We start from the raw sequence: 22,714 nt of genomic DNA on the forward strand, positions 1-22,714 counted from the left end.
TGAGAGGATTGTTCTAGAATAAGGAGCAGATTTTGAGATTTGTTTGTTTTACAAACTTCCTCAGTCCTCACATGTTATGTGAGGTGTATGACATATGGTATGTGTGGTGTATTGTGGTGTATTGTGTGGTGTATTGTGTGGTGTATTGTGTGTAAAAGTGACAATGTCCACTGTGTTGAAGCGTCTCTACATCTAGTAGTCTACTTTAGCACATGTACTACTAAACGTGTGATGTGCTCCGTAAAGAACAACACCTCACATCACGTGATAGCTGTTACCTCTCAGCCAATCACGTGACAGCTGTTATCTCTGAACCAATCAGGGGACAATACCAACCATTCTACATTAGATCGCGCTGAATTTGAGACTTTTGGAACGAGTCCATAATGAGAGCTAACGACCCCACCATACTGCCAATTAACTAACTTTAACTAAAACTAAATCTAGGCTAATTAGATCATTATATCATTACATCCCGGCCGTGTCTTATCTAGAACGGTAATTGGTTCACTGTTACACTCGACAAGTTACTAAAGTTACACTGCTAAATGGTAATCAGCATGACAGCATGGCAATCCTGCTTTTACACGCTGTTTTTAGTGAAACGTAACTAAATTTTAAAGCTGGTGTTTCTCAAATTTGTGATGCAACGTTCACTTAATGCTTTAATGGGATGGCATTCCCACGGTTATGAATTATTGAGAAATATGCTTGCTATATTAAAAATATCAACAAATACAGTAGAAAGGGGATGTAAAGCAATTAATCTCATCGACTTATAATTGAGAATTGATATTATACCTCGACCCTAGATATTTCACACCAATTAAAAGCTATTTTGATGGTCCTACTTATCCCACATTGATTAAAGACTAATAACAGACTATAATAAGACTATAATGTACAATATATTTCAGGCGACAGGAGGAGCGTGCATTGAGATAATAAAACATCTGACAGTGCTAGCTGACCGGTGTCAGAATCCTGACCTGTATAATCTTACCTTCGCTCACAAAACGAAACTCAGAGAGATCGTTAAACGGCTCGTGGAGGCTGTTAAGGTGGGTTTCAGGAAATCTCTCTCTCTCTCTCTCTCTCTCTCTCTCTCTCTCTCTCTCTCTCTCTCTCTCTCTCTCTCTCTCTCTCTCTCTCTCTCTCTCTCTCTCTCTCTCTCTCTTTCTCTCTCTCTCTCTCTCTTTCTCTCTCTCTTTCTCTCTCTCTCTCTCTCTCTCTCTCTCTCTCTCTCTCTCTCTCTCTCTCTCTCTCTCTCTCTCTCCCTCTTTCAGGAAATTATAACTGATAATTAGTAGTTATTGTAATATGAACTGATAATAGCAATAAACCAATTTGCTATTCCACTAATTTTGACTAAAAATAAAAACATAGAATCACTAATCACAGTCACGTGCCTCACCTCCCGGCCAGAATTCGCATCTATAGTTCATAATGTCAATGATTATAATAATATCATGGTAATCTTAATAATTAAACTGATACAGTTTTTTAATGTGCACTGTACAGACTGTGTCTTTCTTCCAAATACACCTGATAAAATTAGTATTCACTTTTCAAATACTATTTTAGTGGTCAGTTTTAAAACAGCACAAGTACATGCATTGCTCTGCATACTTTAGAATACGATTTCTATGTGTTCCATGCGTTCACAACGTGTGATATATGTGAATATTATGTTAACGTCACTCTATTAAGTAACACATTACTTAATAGATGATTAAACATTCCTACCGTCAAGAAAACAGATGACGTTACAAAATGTGCACGTTCCTTGCACAATTATTAATGTTCACTGTTTCACTACTTTTTTGTCTTCTTCAAGCGGCACTGTCCTGAAATATTTCCCTGGGTACCATGTATTGTTGTAGGGAAGTGAAATGCATCATTCTACTCAAAGTTCACTTTCACCAGACCCACCAGTTTGCTGGGTTGTTTCACGTGTCTAAATGCGATAGTAGTCATGAAATGACACGCTCAATCCGTATATCCTTCTTCTAAGGTAGACTGAATTAGTGGGATATTAGATTGAGCCTCGAAGATTCTAACGGTTCTCATGTAATCTCCATAATATGTTCTGTAAATACCTTGAATTGCTCAGTTTGCATAGCTATCATATTTTACCACATACTTTCTCTTTACAGATGGCGAAAGTACAGTTCCCTGATCAACATGCTCACGAGGAAATGTTAGCTAGACGAAACGACCTGATAACAGCTGTTAGAGAGGTTAATATTAATCACATTTTTATTTTTTATTATGTAAAATTATATTTTAATTCACATTATGACTGTGGTCGTGAAGGTGGTTGCTACTTGCAACACTTAAAATTGAATGCAACAAATCAATGAAAATAATTTACAGTATCTGCCTGTGTTAATGGTTGCAACCTCCTACTCACCCCAGTTATGTACAAACAAAATTATCTTCTTTAGGGGCCATCTACTTAGGACGTCCGCCAAAATCGCAGATTTTCAGACCACCCCCTGTCCGGGTGTGTCCGAATTTTCAAAACCACCCCCCTTCCCCGGACGTCCGGATTTCCAGCTACTTTTAAGAGTACAAATGAAACCAACTCAAATTCATGGTTAATAAAATTCAACTTAAGTTGAAATAAATGGGACTTTTTCGTTAATTCTGCCAAAATTTCTGGACGTCCGGATTTTCAGAAACCACTCTCCCCCTGTCTGGATTTGTCCGAAATTCCAAAACCACCCCTCCTTTTTGCCGGACGTCTTAAGTAGATGGCCCCTTATCCTAAGGAATCTTGTAGATTGCACTACGTCATAAAAACATACTTGGGAACCTGTTTCTTTACCTATACATATTATGAGATAAATCTTTCTTTCGAACTTGTTTCTCTATGAGAAGAGATGTTCTCAGGAGCATTAATTGTTGTAAAAATTCTCTATTTCCACAAACACTGCATGTTACTGTATATAGAAAACGACCGGGGCCGGGGCATCGCAAACCTATTGCAATTGTTATCATATTTTCTCATGTTTCAAAAGGAAATGAATAAAACCATGGTACAGTGTGTCCCAAAAAGGGGCGTATAAGAAAAACTACAAACGGTAGTGGAATTTTCTACTCTCTGTAAGATTGTATTTGTAAACCTCCAGCTCAGAGTGTATAATATACAGTCTGTATAATATATAGATACAAGGTAGAATGTAGATAACAACTTGACATTATTTTAAAAGTAATTTTCCTTATTATTTCAGATTAAAACGTTTGTCGTGAAATTATTACACCCACCAACCTGAAGATGGAGATGGAGTTAGAAAGATCATAGAATCATAGATCTGAGGAAATCTGGACTAAAATTAGTGCAAATAGAACGGACTAGTTGTGCGGTGGTCGTAGTTACATTTTTACTTGTAATATACAGTTCGACTAATATGTTAGTGAACTCAATTTAAACTTTAAATCTCACGTTTTTTTTTCAGAAATTGTGATGTAAAGTGATTAAAACTGCATTGTAGATACACAAAAAAAGATATATTTAAAAGTTTTTGATGAGAACTTAACAGAGGTGCATCAGCATTTAACAACAACAACAAAAAACATTTAAATCGCCGTTAAATACCCGATTTCCGCCCCCATTTTCTGTTAAATTAATATTATAGATCTGTTTTCAATGTACATTTCAACTAACTAGTATTGTACCCAACGTTTATATGACTGGTTTTTATTTTAATCATTTTTGCTATGTTTGACTTTAGTTGCTGCTTCAATATATTTGGAAGATTGAGCATGGGCAGCAAGAACTTTAAATTTGAATGGTTTCCCGGTGTCATTTTCCAACGCTGACAGTTGTGTTTTTAAGTATCTGAAGATTTTCGTGGATTGAAATCCGAACATAGCTAGAGTTGCTGAGTTGAAATTGAAACATTGACATGGCCGATACTCAACTTTATTTTATATAACCTAAAGAATTTTGTTTCAATTTTCCTTTTTTACTTCATTAAACATTACTTCTGATGTTTTAGCAATAAGATAACGCTTAAAACACCGCGAATATACCAATTAAGTATAGTAATTCTCGTCATGCAGGACGAATTAAAGTGCGCGAGATCAGAAAATATCCCTGGAGATTGCTAGTTTTTAATCTTAATTTGTGATGAAGATAAAGCTATTTTCGCGCAAAAGCGCGCACAGCAACATATTTACCGCGCGTTAAAACACGCATTTTAGAATTCCCGGGCATTTCTGACGTTTCTTGCATTCTTACGTTGCCCTAAAATCCATTCATTCATATCGAATATTTTAATGGCTACCATCTTAGTTGGAAGCCTCGAAATGGTACGTCTTACTCGCTGTAGTTAGGGCACGATGTCGGCATCTTTCTGGGATACAAAATTTGATACGGCGATAGTTTGGTACAAACTGCAAATACACGAAGATTGCGTCACATTTTCAGTTAGCCTAGTAGGGTAGCTAATATCCAATGTTGTTTGTGATTGTCCATAATATCCACCACAAAGGGTTAATTACAGTCTGGACTGTGGGCCATTGTTCGTTAATTCCCACTATCATTGCCAATGTGTGAGCCAACTGCTGCATACTACATTCCAACTTTTAGCGTTTCAAGTTTCATTCTTTGGACATTGTCCCAAATTTGGCCATTCCCATAAACTAGACCCGAAAAGATACTCGTTTCAGATCAATTACCCAACAATCCATTTAAAATCTTTTCTTGGATCCATTTGCTAGTTTTAAATAGAATTGCTAGTTTTAAATGGAGGTAGACACCAGTGACGACGAAATAAGTATTGGAGATGGTGAAATTAGCTTTAATGAGGACGATGACAGTAAACGCTCTGTGACGACCGCATTTAAAGATTCCCAGGATGAAGATAAGGAAAATCAAGGTTATTACTTGACAATATCACTCAGAAACATTTGAGCCGACCTTTAGAGAAGAATAATAACACGTAATATTAGCAATGCAGTTTTTTAATCATAATTAGAGGTGGTCATTCATTATACAGCAAACAGTACACAAATCATTTTCAATCACACTGTTTTCATAGCCTCAGATTGACTCCTTCTTTGGATTGATTATTTTATCTCAGTCATAGTGTTAATTGGTTCTAATAAGAAATAAATCACCTTTAACGTCTGGGTTTTGACATCCCTCAGACACTGCCCGGAAGGTTGGGGAGGTGGTGCACCGTACAAGGAGCTCAGATAGGAGACTGAGGAAGCGACGCAAGCCACCAACAGGTAGTACTACAGTAAAACCCCGATATACCGCGCCCCGATTTACCACAAACCCCGATATACCGCAGCCATTTCCTTTCCCCCAAATAGGGCTAAACATACATAATGTAAACCAAACAAAACCCCGATTTACCGCGGATGTTTCTTTGGCCTTTGCCCCTAACTCCGCGGTAAATCGGGGTTTCACTGTATACTGAATAATATTAATTTCCTATGCATATCTATTATATAATATTAGATTAACCTTAATACCCTAGCTGAATAGTAAATGACGTGTTAGGTTATCGGCTACGTAATGCACTCTATCATAAAGAGCATTGACCGCTAAAGACAATTCTTTTCGTGACCAACAATGTGGTCATCGTTTACTGATTACGTGAATGTGAAAAATTAATTTCATTGATGATTGATATTTTACTCACAAAAACAGTGTATATATTACATACATCTTACAATATGGCGAGATCTCCATCCAAAAGGATTAGTCTGCGTCAACTGCGTCATTACTTTGTGTATTTTATGCCTTTATAATACCCAGTTGAAGAAGTAAGTTCCTCTGATGAGGATATCTCACTATTAGAAACCCTCCGAGAAGTGAAACTTAACAAGGTTGGTGATACTGATCTCATCTTATTTACAGTTCAATCATATTAACTTCAGGCTGATTTTACCCTTGCCAGATGTTATACAACTTACGTAACCTAACGGTTAGTCAGAGTTTTTTGTATTTTCTCAGTACTCACATAATTAAAGGTATGTAATCCTCAGAAACGAGTGCCAGTGAGGATAACAGGTCACAAAACATGCTCAGTGGACCGGTCCTCCTCTCTCTCATCTGGTAACCCAACAAATCACCCTCCAAACAGTGAGCCCTCTACCTCCTCCCCAGTAGTCCACTCTTCACCCTCCAGACCTATCCTGGACCTCTCCAACGAGCTGTTACAAGCTATATTGGTCCGGGTACCTGGAAGGGATGTGGGCCAGGTGTCACGTGTGTGCGGTACTTTCTACCGGTTTTATCAGGAGAAATGGGTCTGGAGGGACTTGTGTCGCAATGAACTCGGTCTTGAGGTAATGTTTTGTTAAACAAGGATATTGGAGTTTATTTGATATAATAATAATAGTCTGGAGTTCATTGGTGGTTAAGGGGTTTTCCAAACTCCAGGGGCTCGTGAAGTGTCTTACACAACCTCTCCGAGCCCAAGATCCGTAGTGCGTGGTGAAGAGCCACACCCTTCTCGAGGTGCCACTGTTAAGCTTAGTAGCCTGTTCTGGGTGATTCCAGTTAAAACAGGTGAACGGTAACAGAACACTGCGGCTCTAGACCAGTACAGGTCGAAAAATATAACCGGGACATCTGTCTCGTTAGGACTGCATGCAGTTCATCGGGTGCGAAGGGCCAGCATCCCTTCCACCTCAAATAACAACGCTACTGAAACAACACACACATCAAATGGACGGAGTGCTACTTCCAATTCAAGGACGGATGGTTCCAGCATGACGGAGGCTGGGCAAAGCCTACGGGACCCCAGTCGCCTGATGAGAAGAGGGGGTACTCGTCATCCGACCAGATTTATTAGTCAACAGATCATCCATGTTGACCCTGCTTCCAACAAATCCAATCCAGTAAATTATTGCAAACAGTTTTTACGTTTTGGAACATGGAACGTTCTATCTCTTGTCAGCTCATCTACACAGCTCTACCAACTTAGTAAAAACATTGATCAGTACAGATTGGATCTTTTGGGGATCACCGAGACTCACATGCCTGGATCTGGCACCACTCTACTGGACAATGGCAGTCTACTCATCCATTCCGGTAGAGTCGACGGGATCAAGAGACAGGGAGTCGGTCTCAGTCTTTCAAAACGAATCAGAAACTCCCTGATATCGTTCACTCCCACATCGGAGCGAGTTTTAACTGCTAGGCTGCATAGTAAGCAAATCAACATCTCTGTTGTTGTGGCCTATGCTCCAACTGAGGGTGCAGAGGAGAGTGAGAAAGATAAGTTTTATAGGACACTCACAGATACATTTGATGGGCTACCTCGTCACGATATCAAGTTACTGCTCGGCGATTTTAATGCAAAAGTAACATCAGGCAGATATGGAAGTGAAGCGGTCATCGGTGGGGAATCACTCCATAGCTCATCAAATGACAACGGGACAAGACTTGTGGATTTCTGTGCGACGAACCAGCTTGTCATCGGGGGAACTCTCTTCGAGCACAAGAACATTCACAAGGGAACATGGCGGTCCCCCAACGGGCTCACCGTCAATCAGATAGATCATATCTGCATTGGAAAGCGGTTTCGTCCTGGTCACTTTTTGATGTTAGGGTATGTCGCGGGGCAGACATCGGCTCCGATCATTATCTGGTTCTAGGACTGCTGAAAATCAAACTTCAGTCAGTGACAAAGATCAACGCCAACAGGCCCAATGTGCCTGCCATTGAGCGCCTGAGGGATAGTACTACGGTTTTAGAGTACAATGTGGCTCTTCAAAACCGATTTGCAAGTCTGGATAGTGAGGTCGACCTCGAGGATATGTGACGTAATCTCAGTCAGACCGTCACTGATGTCTCACTGGAGGTACTAGGCAAAAGACCCCGGAAGGCAAAGGAGCAACACCTGTCACGGAAGACCAAGGATTTATTGACTCAGCGGGCACAGTTTAAGCGCAAAGACCCAAACTCGGACACTAACAGGTCAGAGTATTCTAAACTTAATAAGTTAGTCAAGAAAAGCAGCAAGCTAGACGACAATAACTGGGCAGTTAGAGTAGCTACTGATCTTGAGGAAGCAGCGAGCAAAGGTCAGCAGCGTGAGGTATGGGCAAATATCAAGAAGATCTCTGGTAAGAACAAGAAGCCTCAAGCATCTTGTGTCCGGGACAAGGACGGTAGGAAGATCACGGATCCCCAACAGCAGAGGGATAGGTGGAAGGAGCACTTTACTGAACTTCTGAACCCCCCATCATCAAGTGTCAACCTTGCCGACCTTGATACAGTACCACCCCAACCCCACTTTAACTCTCTCTCTTGTTCGGATGGACCACCCACCAGAGACGAGATTAGTTATTCCCTGACAAAGCTTAAGAACAACAAAAGCCCAGGAGTGGACGGGATAACTAACGAGCAACTGAAGTATGGTGCGAGTGCTCTAGTTGATCAACTAGAGTGTCTATTCAAGAAAGTGTGGGAAGAAGAGACTGTTCCTGAAGATTGGTTAAAGGGTGTGATCATTGTTATTGGGAAGAAAGGAGACACTTCAGTCTGCGGGAACAACAGAGGGATCACCTTAAGGTCTACAGCATCCAAGCTTTTTCAGATGATTCTTCTTAAGCGGTTACATGCTGGTATGGAGTGTCTCCTCAGGGAGAATCAGTGCGGATTTAGACAGAACCGCTCATGTATTGATCAGATTTATTCTCTCCGAACTATTATTCATAACTGTCTTGAGTTTAACATTCCTCTTTACATTAATTTTGTGGATTTCAAGGCAGTGTTCGATTCTATCAGAAGGGACTTTATTTGGTGCAGTATGAGACACTATGGGCTGCCTGAAAAATATGTCAGAATATTTCAGTCATTTTTTGGGGGTACCATGAGTGCCGTGAGGGTTAATGGGGAGCTGACAGACTGGTTTGATGTTAACTCAGGCACAGGTCAGGGTGACATTCAAGCACCTCCTGTCTTTAATTTCTGCCTAAACTTTTCTGCATTTCTGGCTGAGACCAACAAGATCATCAGTCAAGGCGCAGTGCTGCAGAAAGAGATGAAGACGGTCGAGGAAAAGGTCATTCTGGACACCGATTATGCTGATGACATGGCTATTATGGACAACTCAGGGGAAGGCCTACAGGAATCAACTGATCTATTAGTTCATTACAGCTCCTACGCTGGGCTCAGAATAAATGCAAAGAAGACCCAATGCATGGCTGTAAGCAAGTGCGCCTCCCAGCGACCTTTCATCAAGGATGATTGTATTGAGCTGTCGGTTCAGGGTGAACCCGTCGAGCAGGTTAGCAACTTTGTCTACCTGGGTGCAACTATTAGTGGGGATGGGACAATCAACAGAGACCTGGATGTCCGTATCCAGAAGGCTAATGGCGCCTTTCATCAGCTCTGGAACATTTGGAATAGCAGAACTATAAAGACTCCAACCAAGATCAGGATCTATAGGGCTGCTGTCCTCACCATCTTGTTGTATGGAGCTGAAGTCTGGAACACCACCAAAAAGCAGATGAAACGTTTCGAGGTTTTCCATCAAACCTCCTTGAGAAGGATCCTTAGGATTAAATGGTTCTTTCATGTAACCAACGACGAAGTTCTTAGGAGGGCTGGCATCAAGTCAGTTGAGACTTTCATCAGTGCTGCCAGGCTACGTTGGTATGGACATGTAGTTAGAATGCCAGACTCTAGACTACCGAGGTTTCTGTTGAACTGGAAGCCAAAGTATGGAAAGAGGTCAAGGGGCAGACCCCGTAAGAACTGGAAGTCCTGCGTACTCGAAGATGCTGCTAAGTTTACAGGTGTTGAAAACATCGACAACGACACAACAGAAGCTTTGGCTACCAACCGTGTACAGTGGAGACATATGTTACGACGCCAACGCGATGTGTGTGATGCAGGCCACTCCAACGACTAGGAGGAGACCTTACCATGTAACATGTATGTATGTATGGAGTTCATTTGCCAAAACTTTACCTTTTTTAGCTAGCCCTGTATAGTATATACTGTATAGTGTATACTGAGTACTGTCAGAGAAAAAGCTGTCGCAATCCATTCATTAATTACTTCCTATTTTCACCCACGTCCCACAAACTTGTTGGTTGTCCCGATTTAACCTCATACGTAACAGTTTTGTTAAGACAGGATTACCCGACTAATGTTATCCCAGGTTTCTGAAGCAGACGACGCTATGCAAGTGTATAAACACGTTCACTTCCACTATGGAGCACTTCAAGGCTACTTCATGAGGTGTAGTGTTCCTGGCGGGGGTCTACTTCAGGTTACTTTCATTTTTTAGGATTATTTTAAAGATAAGTGGCCATCCACTAATTAAGTGAAGGAGAGTGGTGGGCTGAACGTGTTGAAGTATATTAAAATATATCCCGGGACCAAATCGTCAATATACCTACCTTAACTTTAAAATCTGTCTAGTCATATTCTTCGTTAAGATTGGCAAAATAAGCCATATAAGCCTAAAAATATGTATTTGGGAATACACACCCAATTCTAACATTCGTCTAACATTATTATCTGGTGGCTGGTGCTTGAAAATAGAAATAGTAATAGTATTCGGAAATATCTGATTGTTATATAAAGCTACAGAAATTCGATTTCCGTATGTTTTTACTAAGAAACTTCGCCAGAGCGCATGACACGTCGACCTTTAAGTTTATTGATAGCCAAATTCCAAACCTAATCAGTAACTGTCTGACTGTGTGATAACTAGACAGTTACCGGTAACGGACAACGCAACTAGGAACCGACCGGATATCCGGCTGAATCCGGATCCGGCCGGATATCCGGCCTCAATATCCGGTTACGGCTCCGGCTCCGGTTTCAAAAATTTTGCCGGATATTTCATTTTTAAAATGTATTTCTAAAGTCTTGAAATGCATATTTTTTGTCACATTTTAACTCAAATCCCTAAAAATCAAAACTTTTTTCACTATAGTTCAAGGCGGCTATATTTATGAGTCGCATTTGAACTTGATTTCTCTTGGAGAATTTCTCTTTAGACTCTTAACTTGTTTTAATACTTTCAACACTACTATATAACAAATAATTTGAGAACTGAAGAAGACGTTGTTACGTGGAATGATTATTTCAATTCAATAAAGTTTCTAGCCTAAAGTTTGCTGCTTCAATTTGTTCGCAAGTTAAGAGTCTAAAGAGAAATTCTCCAAGAGAAATCAAACTTTTTTCACTATACTTTGAAAAAAAATATTTTCGGCTAATAATGAACAGGGTAGCATATGAAACGTGGAGAAAAGTGGTTTTCAGAAAAACTTCGAAAAAATTTTCGGTCTGAGTGATTCTCGATACGTACCTCCTGTATCGAGAGCTCCCGCTTCCGAGCTTGTGTTGCAAAGGGAAGGCTTACAACAGATTGTCGTGAAGTATATACTGCCGTTCCCTGAGAAAAGGCATTAAGTCCATTTTTACGAAATTTTGAGATATTAGTAGTATTATTAACATTTTCAGGAGAAGATTCTTTACAACTTAAGCTATGAATCAAGTTATGTCCACTTTATTTGCAGTTTTTGTAGTTTTTGGCCTACAACTTCCACAGTTTTAGTTATATCGAAAAGATTTTTATGTGGTCGTTATCAGCTCAGCAAGCAAAAAATTTTGGTACCAATATTTAAAAATTTAAATAAATATTCTTTTCAACATTTTTGAACCTGAACACAAGGGTCCCCCTTGTGTGAATTATTGAAACATTTTTTTGATTTGCTGTACAAATTATTTCAATATATTCGATATTTAAGAAGAAATTTATCCATTTTTCGTCAATATTACATACTTGCAATGCACAGGAGGCTCACATAATTATACTGCAAAGATATGATCAAAAATATAGAAATGTTGTATTTTCTGGGTTGACTTTATCTGAGGAAAAATGGACTTACTGCCTTTCTAGAGAGGAATCGGTTAAATTCAATCCTGATAAAAGGCAGTAAGTCCGCAATTCCCTCAGAAAAGGCATTAAGTCCAATTCGGATGGGAAAATAGTTTAGTTATTCTGGAGAAAAATGGTTTTTATAGATCAGTGTTGGTGAATTTATGCTTTTAAGCATGTTTAGGACATATGGGAAAAGCGAGCGACCGATTTCATTCTCGTATCAATTTGCATTTGCGGACGGTTATTCAAATTAATATCATTTAATTTTGTTTGGGAAAGAAAGACATATATATTACTTCATCCTGTTACATTTTTACACGGTAAGTTAAGATTAAGAAAACCATCTCATTATTTAAAAGTAGCCGTGTTCCTCCAAACCTACGACTTTAAGGAACTAAAAGTAGCTGTATTTCGCCGTTAACCTACACCTTATACTGTATACTTCATGATTGGGTCGTAATTCAAAAGCTAATTTGACAAGAACTAGAAGTGGGGCTCATTGGGTCACTTAACGTCACTGCTCAATTGCTTGCATGACTATGCTGAAAAGTGGGAGCTGTCTGTGAATATCAACAAAACCAGCGTGATGGTCTTTAACACAAGCTCACGAATACTGAAATGTGCTTACGGCTTCAAACTAGGCAACTTGGACATCGCACCCGTCAGAAAATACTGCTATCTAGGAATCCAATTCTCCCTGAACGGTTCCTTCAAGCAAGCAATCGATGAACTTAGGAAGAAAGCTCTTCGCTCATTCTTCTCTCTGAGACGAACTATTGACACGAGAGCCCTTACCACTAGCACGATGCTAAAACTCATTGATAGCTTAGTCAAGCCAGTGGCCACATATGGATGCCCTATTTGGCTGCCATCAACCAACATCGTGAAAGCCATCCTCTCAAAAAATCAAGAAGCGAGTCTTCCCAAAGCAGCAGCAAAAGATGCTCTTGAAACTACTCACTTGAAAATTCTTAAATGGATATTGGGTGTCCACAAAAAGGCAAATAACAACTTCTGCTACGGAGATACAGGTAGAACCCCCTGGACAGTAACCGTCCTCCCTCAATGTATTGCCTACTTCTGTAGAGCATCACAAGCGGTAGTAGGTAACGTGAACACCCTCTTGCACCATACATTTCAGGAACAGAAACAACTGAAGTCTGAACCTTACCTGGTATGATGCATGGTCTACTATCATCAAGACGAGCACTGTCGCTAAGCCCCACCCTTCCCCACACCCTTGCGGCTCGTGAACACATACACGAAACATTTGTCAACCACTGGAAGAAGGATCTTCACAACCAGCCTAAAATGTCATTCTACACTGCGGTCAAAGCTGAGTTTGGTGAAGAACTGTACTTACAGCTCCCATGCAGGGTCAAAAGAGCTAACATTGCAAAACTTCGATCTAGCAGTCACGATCTGAGGATTGAGAAAGGTCGCTACACTGGAGATCGCTACAACACAGCACTGAAAACATGTCGCTTTTGCTGCTCCTCAGACACCGACGTCATGCGGTTCTTCGAAGAACTACCATTCTTTGAAAAACCTATCCTTGAAACCGAGGACCACGTTATAAATGAATGCCCCAGCTACAACTCCCTCCGGTCCAACCTCTCAGACAACCTTAAAAGCCTCATAATGCTCAAAGAATATGGGGCCATCATGAACTCATTCCATGCTACTGAATTTGGAAAGTACCTCACAGAATCTTTTCACCTTCGACATCCTCCTGAAAAGAAGTCCTAGTTATCACCTCCTATGAAGTCCTAGCAATCACCACCTAACAGACTCTTCAAACCTTCGAAATCCTATGATTAAGTCCTAATCCTCGCTTCACGTCCCCTACTCATCTCCTTCATCGTCCCATCAACTTATGTAGTCTAACATATCTCCTTGGACTTGCTTTTATGCACACATCCAGAATTTCTATTAGCATTTAAATTATTATATTTGATTTTATTTCCACTTCGTGATATTGTAACGCGGTTAAATTTTAAGATTTTATTTTCATACTTTTATTCGGCTTTTGTTTTATATATGAACTTATTTATGAATTGATGTATAGCCAAAACGAGTCCGTTAGTGTTCTCCTTGGTAATTTCAAGTTTAATTCCAGTTTAATTCCAGTTTAATTCCTTGCGTCACACTCACAGCGAAGGTATGTGTTTTCTGATCTAGGAACATGTACCTAGCTCGGATATTAGATTATTCTACTAATATCGATCAAGGATTGTTCCGCAGAAGCAATATTAAGAGGTGCAAGGATCTCAAAGGAACTTTTTATCGAATTCAACAATCAAAAGGTCGTACTCGTAAGTGATTTGCCTTGAGTCACAGCAAAGGTATGTGTTTATTGCCTTTACAATTAGGTTACCTGTCTGCAGGAGTAGGACTATATCAGTATATCTGTATAATATACAGGGTGTTTCATAAATAGTGTCCTGTTTTTGATTTATTGTCAAATTTAGTACAAATGAAATAACTTTTCAAATTTTGGTTGTAAGTGTAACAAATATATCAAAAAATCATAAAACACAATAAAATTTGATTCAATAATTTATTATCTGCTCGAACCATCGTCCTTTATTGGAGAGCACATGTTGATATCGGGTGAGGCAGTTGTCTACTGCAGACTGCACCGTGCTCAACTGTATTCTCCTTGCCTCTCTCCTGATATTCTGCTTAAGTTCTGCGGTTGTTTTAGGGACTGGATTGCTATAGACTTTACTCTTGAGATATCCCCAGAAGTTGTCGATAACTTAAGCTCCCTACCAAGTGTTCTGGTTGACCTCCTTGGACTGTTCTCCAATTTTCTTTGCACCCTTTTGATATTCTTCTCAGAAAGAGTAGATTTCGGCCTACCCGTACGCGTGTTCTTAATCAGGGTACAATCAGTTTCTAGCTTCTTTACAAGACGTCGTATTGTCCTATCATCAAGTTTGCTGAATTTAGACTTGTTCTTCTTCTGTAGCAGACGCCTAGCACTTGTCACACTGCCTCCACAAATCCAATAAGTCTTCACAATATCGAGTTTTGTTTCTTTTGTGAACCCCATTTTTCTCAAAATTCGACTTTTTGGAACAGAGCCAAAAAAACTAACAAAGTTGAATCGCTGGAACAAATGAGCTTAACAGATTAAATTTGTAAGCTTTATGAACTAATGGCAACCAATAATGGGAATTTTGCTCCTTTATAAAAAATTTTATTGTTTTTTAAAATCAGGACATTATTTTTGAAACACCCTGTAAACTATCTCGACATCAACATCTCGATGAATAACTCCGGACACGTCGCCACCAAGCTTTACAACAAACTTGATGACTTCAACTTTCCTGTGGTCATGTACACCTTTCCTAACAGTAATATTTCCTCTTCTGTTGGTTATAATGTTTTTTACGGTCAGGTCCTTCGTTACTCTTCCATTATCTCTGACCTTGATTCTTTTCTGTGTTCTACCAACATTACACCCTTTATAGGACACTTCTTTCAAGATGTTATAATGACAGACTCCTGAAGAGTAAATTCAGAAAGCTTCTGAAAGACCGACCTAGTATTCCACAGTGGTCCGCGAAGGGGGGTCAGGCTATAATAGACCCCTTCTAGGTCATTTTGTTGTCTCAGGAGATGTTTTCTGGAGTATTTTCGCCCAAAAAGACGTTTTAAAGCACTTACAAGACCTCAAAATATACCAGAAGGGCTGAAAATGAGAAATCAAAAAATTGATTTTTTCCAAAAATACCCTGAAAATTTTAGAATTTGGCCGCTAAATTTGTTTAAAAGGCCTGACTCAAAATTCTACTCCACAACTTAAGGTCCTTAGGCAATTCTACGTTGATTCTGAAAATTTCATTAAAAAATATTGAAACCCTATTGAGTTATATTATTTTGAGCGAAATCAGTTTCGCAAATGTCGCGAACTGAGATATGGGCAATTTTGTTCATTTTTTGCCATTATTTGAACACAGAATCCACAGTTAGGTAGATATTGAGCTGATATTCATAGAGAATGTGAAGTATAGGCTTACCTAACATATAAAATTTGTCTCATCCAAAAATATTGATAATTGGCCAATTTATGGGCTAAAATCTATAAAAATCTATCAAAATTGGCGCGTATGCCCAAATATGGTCATATAGTATTTTGCTCATAACTCAGCCAATTTTTTTCAAATTTTGATAAAACTTTATATTTGTGTTCAGGAGACTATAAGCTACAAGTAAAGCACCCCAAAGCATGGTTTTGAGCTTGTTAAGGTGATTTTGCATAAATGGGATAATTGGGACCAAATATGGGCGTGGCTGATTTTAAAAAAAGTCCCAGCTTGTCCCAGGTTGAATTTTTTATGGCTAGTTAGATAATTATCTGAACTTTAGGATGCCATAGGTGGTTTAGGTGCACTCGAGCGCACTACCTAACATTTTTTTATTTTAAAACCAAAATTTTAGTTAAAAAGTGGGTCTAAAATTTGAGGGTAAATGAAAAATCAACCAAAATAGATATCAACATGAATTTTTTTTCATTAGACAGGTATTCAACACGTACAACAGCAACAACAAGAGTAAGTAAATGCATATATAGACTGCTTTATGAATATCCAGTCAGATGTAGGCCAATTTTTACTGCTAATTGCTTGAATTTCGGACTGTATAAAAAAATCGTTGATATTTATCGTACATCATTTCCACATTTTGAAATATTTTTAATTATCGTCTTTAGCATATGTACCGGCTGATAATTTATGATAAATAACAAATAAATAAACAGAATTTCATGACACTCGATTTTGGTTCAATTATAGCCTGGTGGACCACTGTGTATTCTGTACAAATACACTATACAGTATACTTGATGTCAGCGACATCCTTGACATCACATTTAACGTGGACAGGTGATCACCATGACGAGTGATTGCTAGGGGGTCTTGGCACATTAAACCGGTACAGGTGTTACAGGTATCTGCTGATGATGTTCACATAACATTATTTCCTCTCTCCTTTATTCCTTCCGTCTTTTCTCATACTTACAGTTCAGTAACCTTATTTCACCAGGTCTACCTAAGGATCAATTATTCTTTGGTGGGGTTTCACTTCTGGTATTGGCTTCATTCCCGTTCCTTTTCCTTATTCGTTATACTTATTTTTTATATAGTTTAATGAGATATAGTCCTAGTCCTGCAGACTGGTAATCTAATTGTCCAGCCTTATTATCTGGGAGCCTTATTTTTAGGAGCCTTATTTTCTAAGGTCCGACAGTCGACTCATTCTCGATACTTACCTCCTGTATTGAGAGCTCCCGCTTCCGAGCTCGTGTTGCAAAGGGGAGGCCTGCCTTCCGAGATTGCATTACCAGGGGAAGCCTCGAGTCCCCCCCCCCCCCCCCCCCCCCCCCCCCCCCCCCCCCCCGTGCCCTGAATGGGGTACTACTGTGTCGCTTAATTGGAATTAACCAGTGATTAAGTGCGCCTGCATGCTAAAAAAGGTACAGTTGTGTCGTGAATCGGGAACTATTGTGCTTTGATACTCAGGCCTGCATGACAAAAAGGGAACAACTGTGTCTCACACGAGCAATCGCACTCAAGGGGTCTGGTAGGATATGCCAATTGCAAGTCATTCTTGATAATAACTTGTCTACTCTTGTTACATCTTGTCTGCTCTCGTAATTCGTTACTACGTACTGCTTGTAGATCGTTGATTTGATATATTACCCTTGGCTATAATGTCTACTGCTAACCAGAAAACATCATCGGTCTGGTCATACTACTCAGAGGAATGCAGAACCCCGTATGCACGTTGCAACAAGTGCTCAGTCAACTTGCAGCTTGCTGCTCGCCTATCAGAATTTTAATTATGACTTTCATTTGGTTGAAAATTGTACGAAAATTAGCTAAAAATTATTCGAAAATTTAGGTGGGGCACGAGAACTGTTAGTTAGACTGTAAACACTATCTTATTGTGTGATTCCACATGATAATGACAAATATCTAAAAATAAGGATATTCATTTAAATTTTGCGGCAAGTTCCGGCTGCCTTATATTTTACCCTCCAAACTCCGGTTTTGGTCCGGCAGAATCCGGCTAACCGGATAGTAAATTAATATCCGGCAAGATCCGGTCCGGCAGCCAAAAGCCCATTCCGGTCGGTTCCTAGTGCACTGTTTACTGTGTTAACTAGGTTCAATTGAGTTAAGTTGTAACTCCTGATGACCCAATTTTTCACTTCGGTCCTTCAGTCAATATTTTTTTGCCAAAAACTGCTTCCACAAACGAATCTAGAATTATAAAGTCGTACTTGAGTTGTTTAAAATTTAGGTAGCGTTCAAAGGCAGGTGTTTGGTAGCGACGGATATACAGATCGATAGATTCAACAAAGATAGTCTCGGAGGTAATCCAATTGAAACTGAGATATTCTCTGTAAAACTGGACAAAGTCTCGAACTTTAGTAAACTCAGGTGATTGTTCTTCTCAATTTTGTTCGCCTGAAATATTCGCCCGTTCGATTTGCAGTTCATCTACTTTAATCAGATTAATTGCTTTCATCGAAAAAAAACCTCTCTTTCATAAAATGATGTTCTCGGAAGGTATATTTGACAAGTTTCGAGTACAAAACTGCAACTTATTTTGATTCTTGACTATCAATCCTCACAGTCGACAGAATAAGATAGTAGCGGACTGCAAATTGCCGAGTACTGGAAGAACCGGTCACAGATGTGAGATCTCAGTTAAGCGGTTCAACAAGAGGAAGCTCGACGAGAACGCACCTCGGACTCCACAGCCTGGCTTTTCTATCCAGTGTCATGATCAGAAGTAAGTTAAGTTGTTTATGGTACGTTTTTTTTTGTGGCAGTTTTTTTACATTTTGACTTTTTTAAACATATAAATCGGACTAAAATCAGATGAGAGAGATCTTCCGTTGTATGTACGTGACGTTGTAACCAGGCTTGTACGACGTACGTGACGTTGTTACCAGGCTTGTACGTGACGTTGTTACCAGGCTTGTACGTGACGTTGTTACCAGGCTTGTACGTGACGTTGTTACCAGGCTTGTACGTGACGTTGTAACCAGGCTTGTACGTGACGTTGTAACCAGGCTTGTACGTGACGTTGTAACCAGGCTTGTACGTGACGTTGTTACCAGGCTTGTACGTGACGTTGTTACCAGGCTTGTACGTGACGTTGTAACCAGGCTTGTACGTGACGTTGTAACCAGGCTTGTACGTGACGTTGTTACCAGGCTTGTACGTGACGTTGTAACCAGGCTTGTACGTGACGTTGTAACCAGGCTTGTACGTGACGTTGTAACCAGGCTTGTACGTGACGTTGTAACCAGGCTTGTACGTGACGTTGTAACCAGGCTTGTACGACGTACGTGACGTTGTTACCAGGCTTGTACGTGACGTTGTAACCAGGCTTGTATGTGACGTTGTAACCAGGCTTGTACGTGACGTTGTAACCAGGCTTGCACAATATAAGAGAATGCTGATCACTATTATTTTTTGCCACCCTGATTTTGTTATTTATAAACAATAAATTTGGCATATCAAAGACTCGTTAGCAAAATATTCTTCAAAATGTCAAAATTTAAAGTTAATCTAAGGAGAACAAGCACTGTTAATCTAAAGAGAACAAGCACAGTAAACTGTTTATTTAAAGTTAATCTAAAGAGAACAGGCACTGTTGCATGATTTGTACCTATGTTCAAAACAATCCTCATGTTTAGAGCACGTGGCATCAACATAGCACCACTCCTTGCAGCCCGCACACCGTTCTGTGGCACCCGAGATGACACAGATACCGTTACACTGGGCCCAACATGTGCCACTCTTACAGCCGTAGTTGCAGTTCATGTCACTGCAGGGGTAATCGTCACCCCACCCGCATGCGTTCGGTAATCTGGTTCGTGGTGTTTTAGGGTCAGCTTCGTCTGTCTGCTTGCGATCTACAAACGTTACCACTGGAAACTTTGCGTACTCAGCGAGGCGACAGTTGTTGTTTTTACTGCGGGAGAATCTTACATACCCACCCTCTCCCCAGTATCTTCCCCAGCTGTTCTTTACCTTCCACGAGTCCTTATCATATCCTACCATGGTCACGGCATGTCCTACGGCTTTCCAAGTGGAACAACCTCCGTAGATACCACTTCCGTAATTAAAGAAATCGTTCTCCACTATCATGGCAACTGCCACAACTGCACGTGCCACCGCACTCTCCAACTCACTGTCGGATCGTGCCACTGTGTAGTAACTCTCGTATCGTGCATTTCTCATGCCATTAGGAACACGTCCTTGGAACTCACCCCCATAATCACACTCCCTGTCTTGTGCGTAGTCGTAGGGTGCATCTTTCAGCGCAGCAATTCTTCGGTGTCTCTGGATGTAGCCCCAGGCGTCCTGGTACCAACCACCCTCACACCCGTCCCTGTTCGAGTAGGTGCAGTCAAGAAGCTCCTTCTCACTGAAAGACTTCAGCACTTTAGTTGCACGTGCATAAGCGCCTTCAAACGCTGCGATAGCTCCGAAAGCCCAGCAAGAACCGCAAGTTCTTTGATTTTTTGGGCGAGTAACGAATCCCAGAGCTACATTATCGATTGATGCAGGATTACCTAGAAGATTCTCTGGCTCAAATTGTAGCGCTTCCGTATCCAACGACTCTGACTCATTTCGTAGGCCAAGGTACTGGTTGCGTTCTTCGCTCGTCATCGCTGAGAACTGGTTGATTGCCATGTCCCATTTTTTGTCAGGGTTGCTGTTGTGGCTATCCACCTCGTCCCTACTTTCTTTGTACAGTTTGTATCGCACTCTCACTTCTTTGTTGTCGTAGTGCTCCCCGAACTTGGATAAAAATCCGTCAAAATCTGCTCTCAAGCTTGCGAAGGAGATCCCAAGAAGGGCTGTCAAAAGCACAATTTTCAAATTCATGGCTGGACTATTAAATGACTTTAGGTTCGTCACCTTATATAATCAAAGTTTATAAGATTAGGTTTTCAAATCTGAATTTACTTCTTTGTGCTCTACTTGCTAATTAATTTAGTTAAAAAATCTGACACCCTTCTGTACTGTGCTACGTATAAATTAACAAAATCAAGCGCTGAGTTTAGACTTTAATAAAGGCAGTCTATGAGTCTAAGGTCACCATATGGTAATAAAGCCTGTGTAGAGTGGTAAGGTCGCTATTATTACACCATTTTAGAGATTTAGAGATTTCAAAATTGCGAAATTCTCTGAACCAACTGCAATATGTGGATTGTGGAGCGATTGCACCGAAAAATGAAAAGTGTAGAAACTAGAAAGCCTAGTCCTAGCTTCATAAGCATGCTTTCAAATGTTTTGTAAATTAAGTACAAATCAACCATAATTAACCATATTTTACGATATCTTCTCTGTCAGGCACAAAGACCACACAGAATCTCACCTTAAGAACTGGGTCAACAAATCGCGAGTAATAGACCAGGGTATTTTGCAGAACAACCAAATAGGATTCACTGTTCACGACCTTCTGGACAAACTGACCATCTCCCTGGCTTACGGGTTCTCCTACGTGGCCCTGAAGGAACAGAGCATGTTGCCTGCTGTAACGGAGTTTGATCTACAAGATACCCTGATAAAGCACGGATTGTACGTGGGAGACTTCATGCCCCACAGTGGGTACCAGATAGTTAACATGACTTACGAGAGCTTTGAGAGACTGCCTTATCTGCTGTGCAGGAAAGTTACGTCAGATGGCCACGTGACTACCGGACTTGTTGCTCTCAGAGCTAAGATGGAGAGTATCAAGGTTATTGATTGGAATTGGAAGAAAAAGCCAAGTATTCAGGAGGTGGAAAAGAAGGATCACGTGACTTACATAGAATTGGACGACCTGAAGAATCGTCCTCCGCAGACGTTTCTGTTGCCTAGAAACTGCGAATGCGCGGTGAAGCCTCCTGGTGTTTGTCAGACAGTGTTCCGGGGCGAGATGATGGTAAATGATGGCGACCCTCATTGGAAGTGGCAGTGGGCAGAGGGTTTCGTAATTGTGTTCAGTGAGGAGCAGTTCGGTTTCCTTAATTTAAGGAGTAATTACTTGCACATGTTCGGTAGGATGAAACTTTATAACTAACTCTTGACGTGGATGTTTAACTATCTTGATTTACGCGCTGTTGAATCGCAATTTTAATCATTCGCAATTTTATTAATGGTCAGAATTTTTACATTTGAAATTAAACAAAATATAATGCATTGGAATTGTTCAGAATTGTTTTTATCGCCAGTTATAATTTCGTACCAACTAAATCAAATTCATAATAATATATAATACATGTACTATCCCTACAGCTGCAGCTGTGTCGACATTTTTTTACCCCTGGTCCCACTCGAGTTTAGTCTAAACTTTGTGATAGTTTTCAATTTACATTTTTTGTTGTAACATTAATGTATTTGTATTATTTAAACAGACAATTTGATGGTTTTGCTAATCAAATTTAAATGAAGCGGTTTCATTGAAATCGTTTGTGAATGCATAAAAAATGACAATTTTGTTATTTTACTTGCATGGTTAGCTATAATCAGTGATATTGATTTAATAATATCAATATTACCTTAAACCCTCTAACAATATAACTGTGATATGACTTCTAATTAATTACTTATTCAACGTTTTTAACCAATTCATAGTTTTTACAATTTAAATCAATAACTTAATATATTGCAATCGCACTGCTTGTTTTACTGTATTAATACTCACTATTATTGGGCGGGAATATTTGTTTTTCTTCGTAATCAAATATCAGAATTGAATTTAAATCCTGATGGATCAATTGCATGACGTTTATCGAATGACATTCATCGACAATATTTAACTTA

The 22,714-nt window shown here is 39.9% G+C and overlaps 4 protein-coding genes across 13 annotated transcripts in view; 3 read left to right on the forward strand and 1 right to left on the reverse strand.

The window, feature by feature from the left end:
• Nucleotides 1-3,954, forward strand: part of LOC134823034 (sialidase-like) — a 36,794-nt gene extending 32,840 nt beyond the window's left edge. For 7 of the 10 annotated variants that reach the window (XM_063834365.1, XM_063834356.1, XM_063834358.1 and 4 more), the window contains 3 exons: nucleotides 918-1,061; nucleotides 2,157-2,240; nucleotides 3,237-3,944. In XM_063834365.1, coding sequence (XP_063690435.1) covers nucleotides 918-1,061; nucleotides 2,157-2,240; nucleotides 3,237-3,278 — 270 coding nt within the window. In that variant the 3' untranslated portion in view covers nucleotides 3,279-3,944. Of the gene's footprint in view, nucleotides 1-917; nucleotides 1,062-2,156; nucleotides 2,241-3,236 lie in introns of all 10 variants that reach the window. The other 3 variants (XM_063834357.1, XM_063834359.1, XM_063834364.1) reach the window with 2 other exon arrangements.
• A 263-nt stretch (nucleotides 3,955-4,217) lies between these two features.
• LOC134823042 (uncharacterized) lies at nucleotides 4,218-22,567 on the forward strand. The gene is made up of 9 exons (XM_063834387.1): nucleotides 4,218-4,317; nucleotides 4,678-4,886; nucleotides 5,158-5,241; nucleotides 5,777-5,847; nucleotides 6,007-6,309; nucleotides 10,140-10,250; nucleotides 18,186-18,325; nucleotides 18,522-18,680; nucleotides 21,260-22,567. Exons 2-9 carry the CDS (start codon nucleotides 4,754-4,756, stop codon nucleotides 21,969-21,971), a joined length of 1,713 nt encoding a protein of 570 aa, XP_063690457.1. The 5' UTR covers nucleotides 4,218-4,317; nucleotides 4,678-4,753; the 3' UTR covers nucleotides 21,972-22,567.
• Nucleotides 11,011-22,714, forward strand: part of LOC134823043 (YTH domain-containing family protein 2-like) — a 67,487-nt gene continuing 55,783 nt past the window's right edge. Inside the window, exon 1 of the mRNA XM_063834388.1 lies at nucleotides 11,011-11,037. The gene's annotated coding sequence lies outside the window, so the exon portion shown is untranslated. The remainder of the gene's footprint in view (nucleotides 11,038-22,714) is intronic.
• On the reverse strand, nucleotides 19,438-20,797 carry LOC134822971 (crustapain-like). The gene has a single exon (XM_063834263.1). The coding sequence runs from the start codon at nucleotides 20,789-20,791 to the stop codon at nucleotides 19,532-19,534; it is 1,260 nt and encodes a 419-aa protein (XP_063690333.1). The 5' UTR covers nucleotides 20,792-20,797; the 3' UTR covers nucleotides 19,438-19,531.

The sequence above is a fragment of the Bolinopsis microptera genome, chromosome 11, assembly GCF_026151205.1.
Source record: "Bolinopsis microptera isolate Bmic1 chromosome 11, MBARI_Bmic_1.0, whole genome shotgun sequence".
NCBI classification, from domain to species: Eukaryota; Metazoa; Ctenophora; class Tentaculata; order Lobata; family Bolinopsidae; genus Bolinopsis; species Bolinopsis microptera.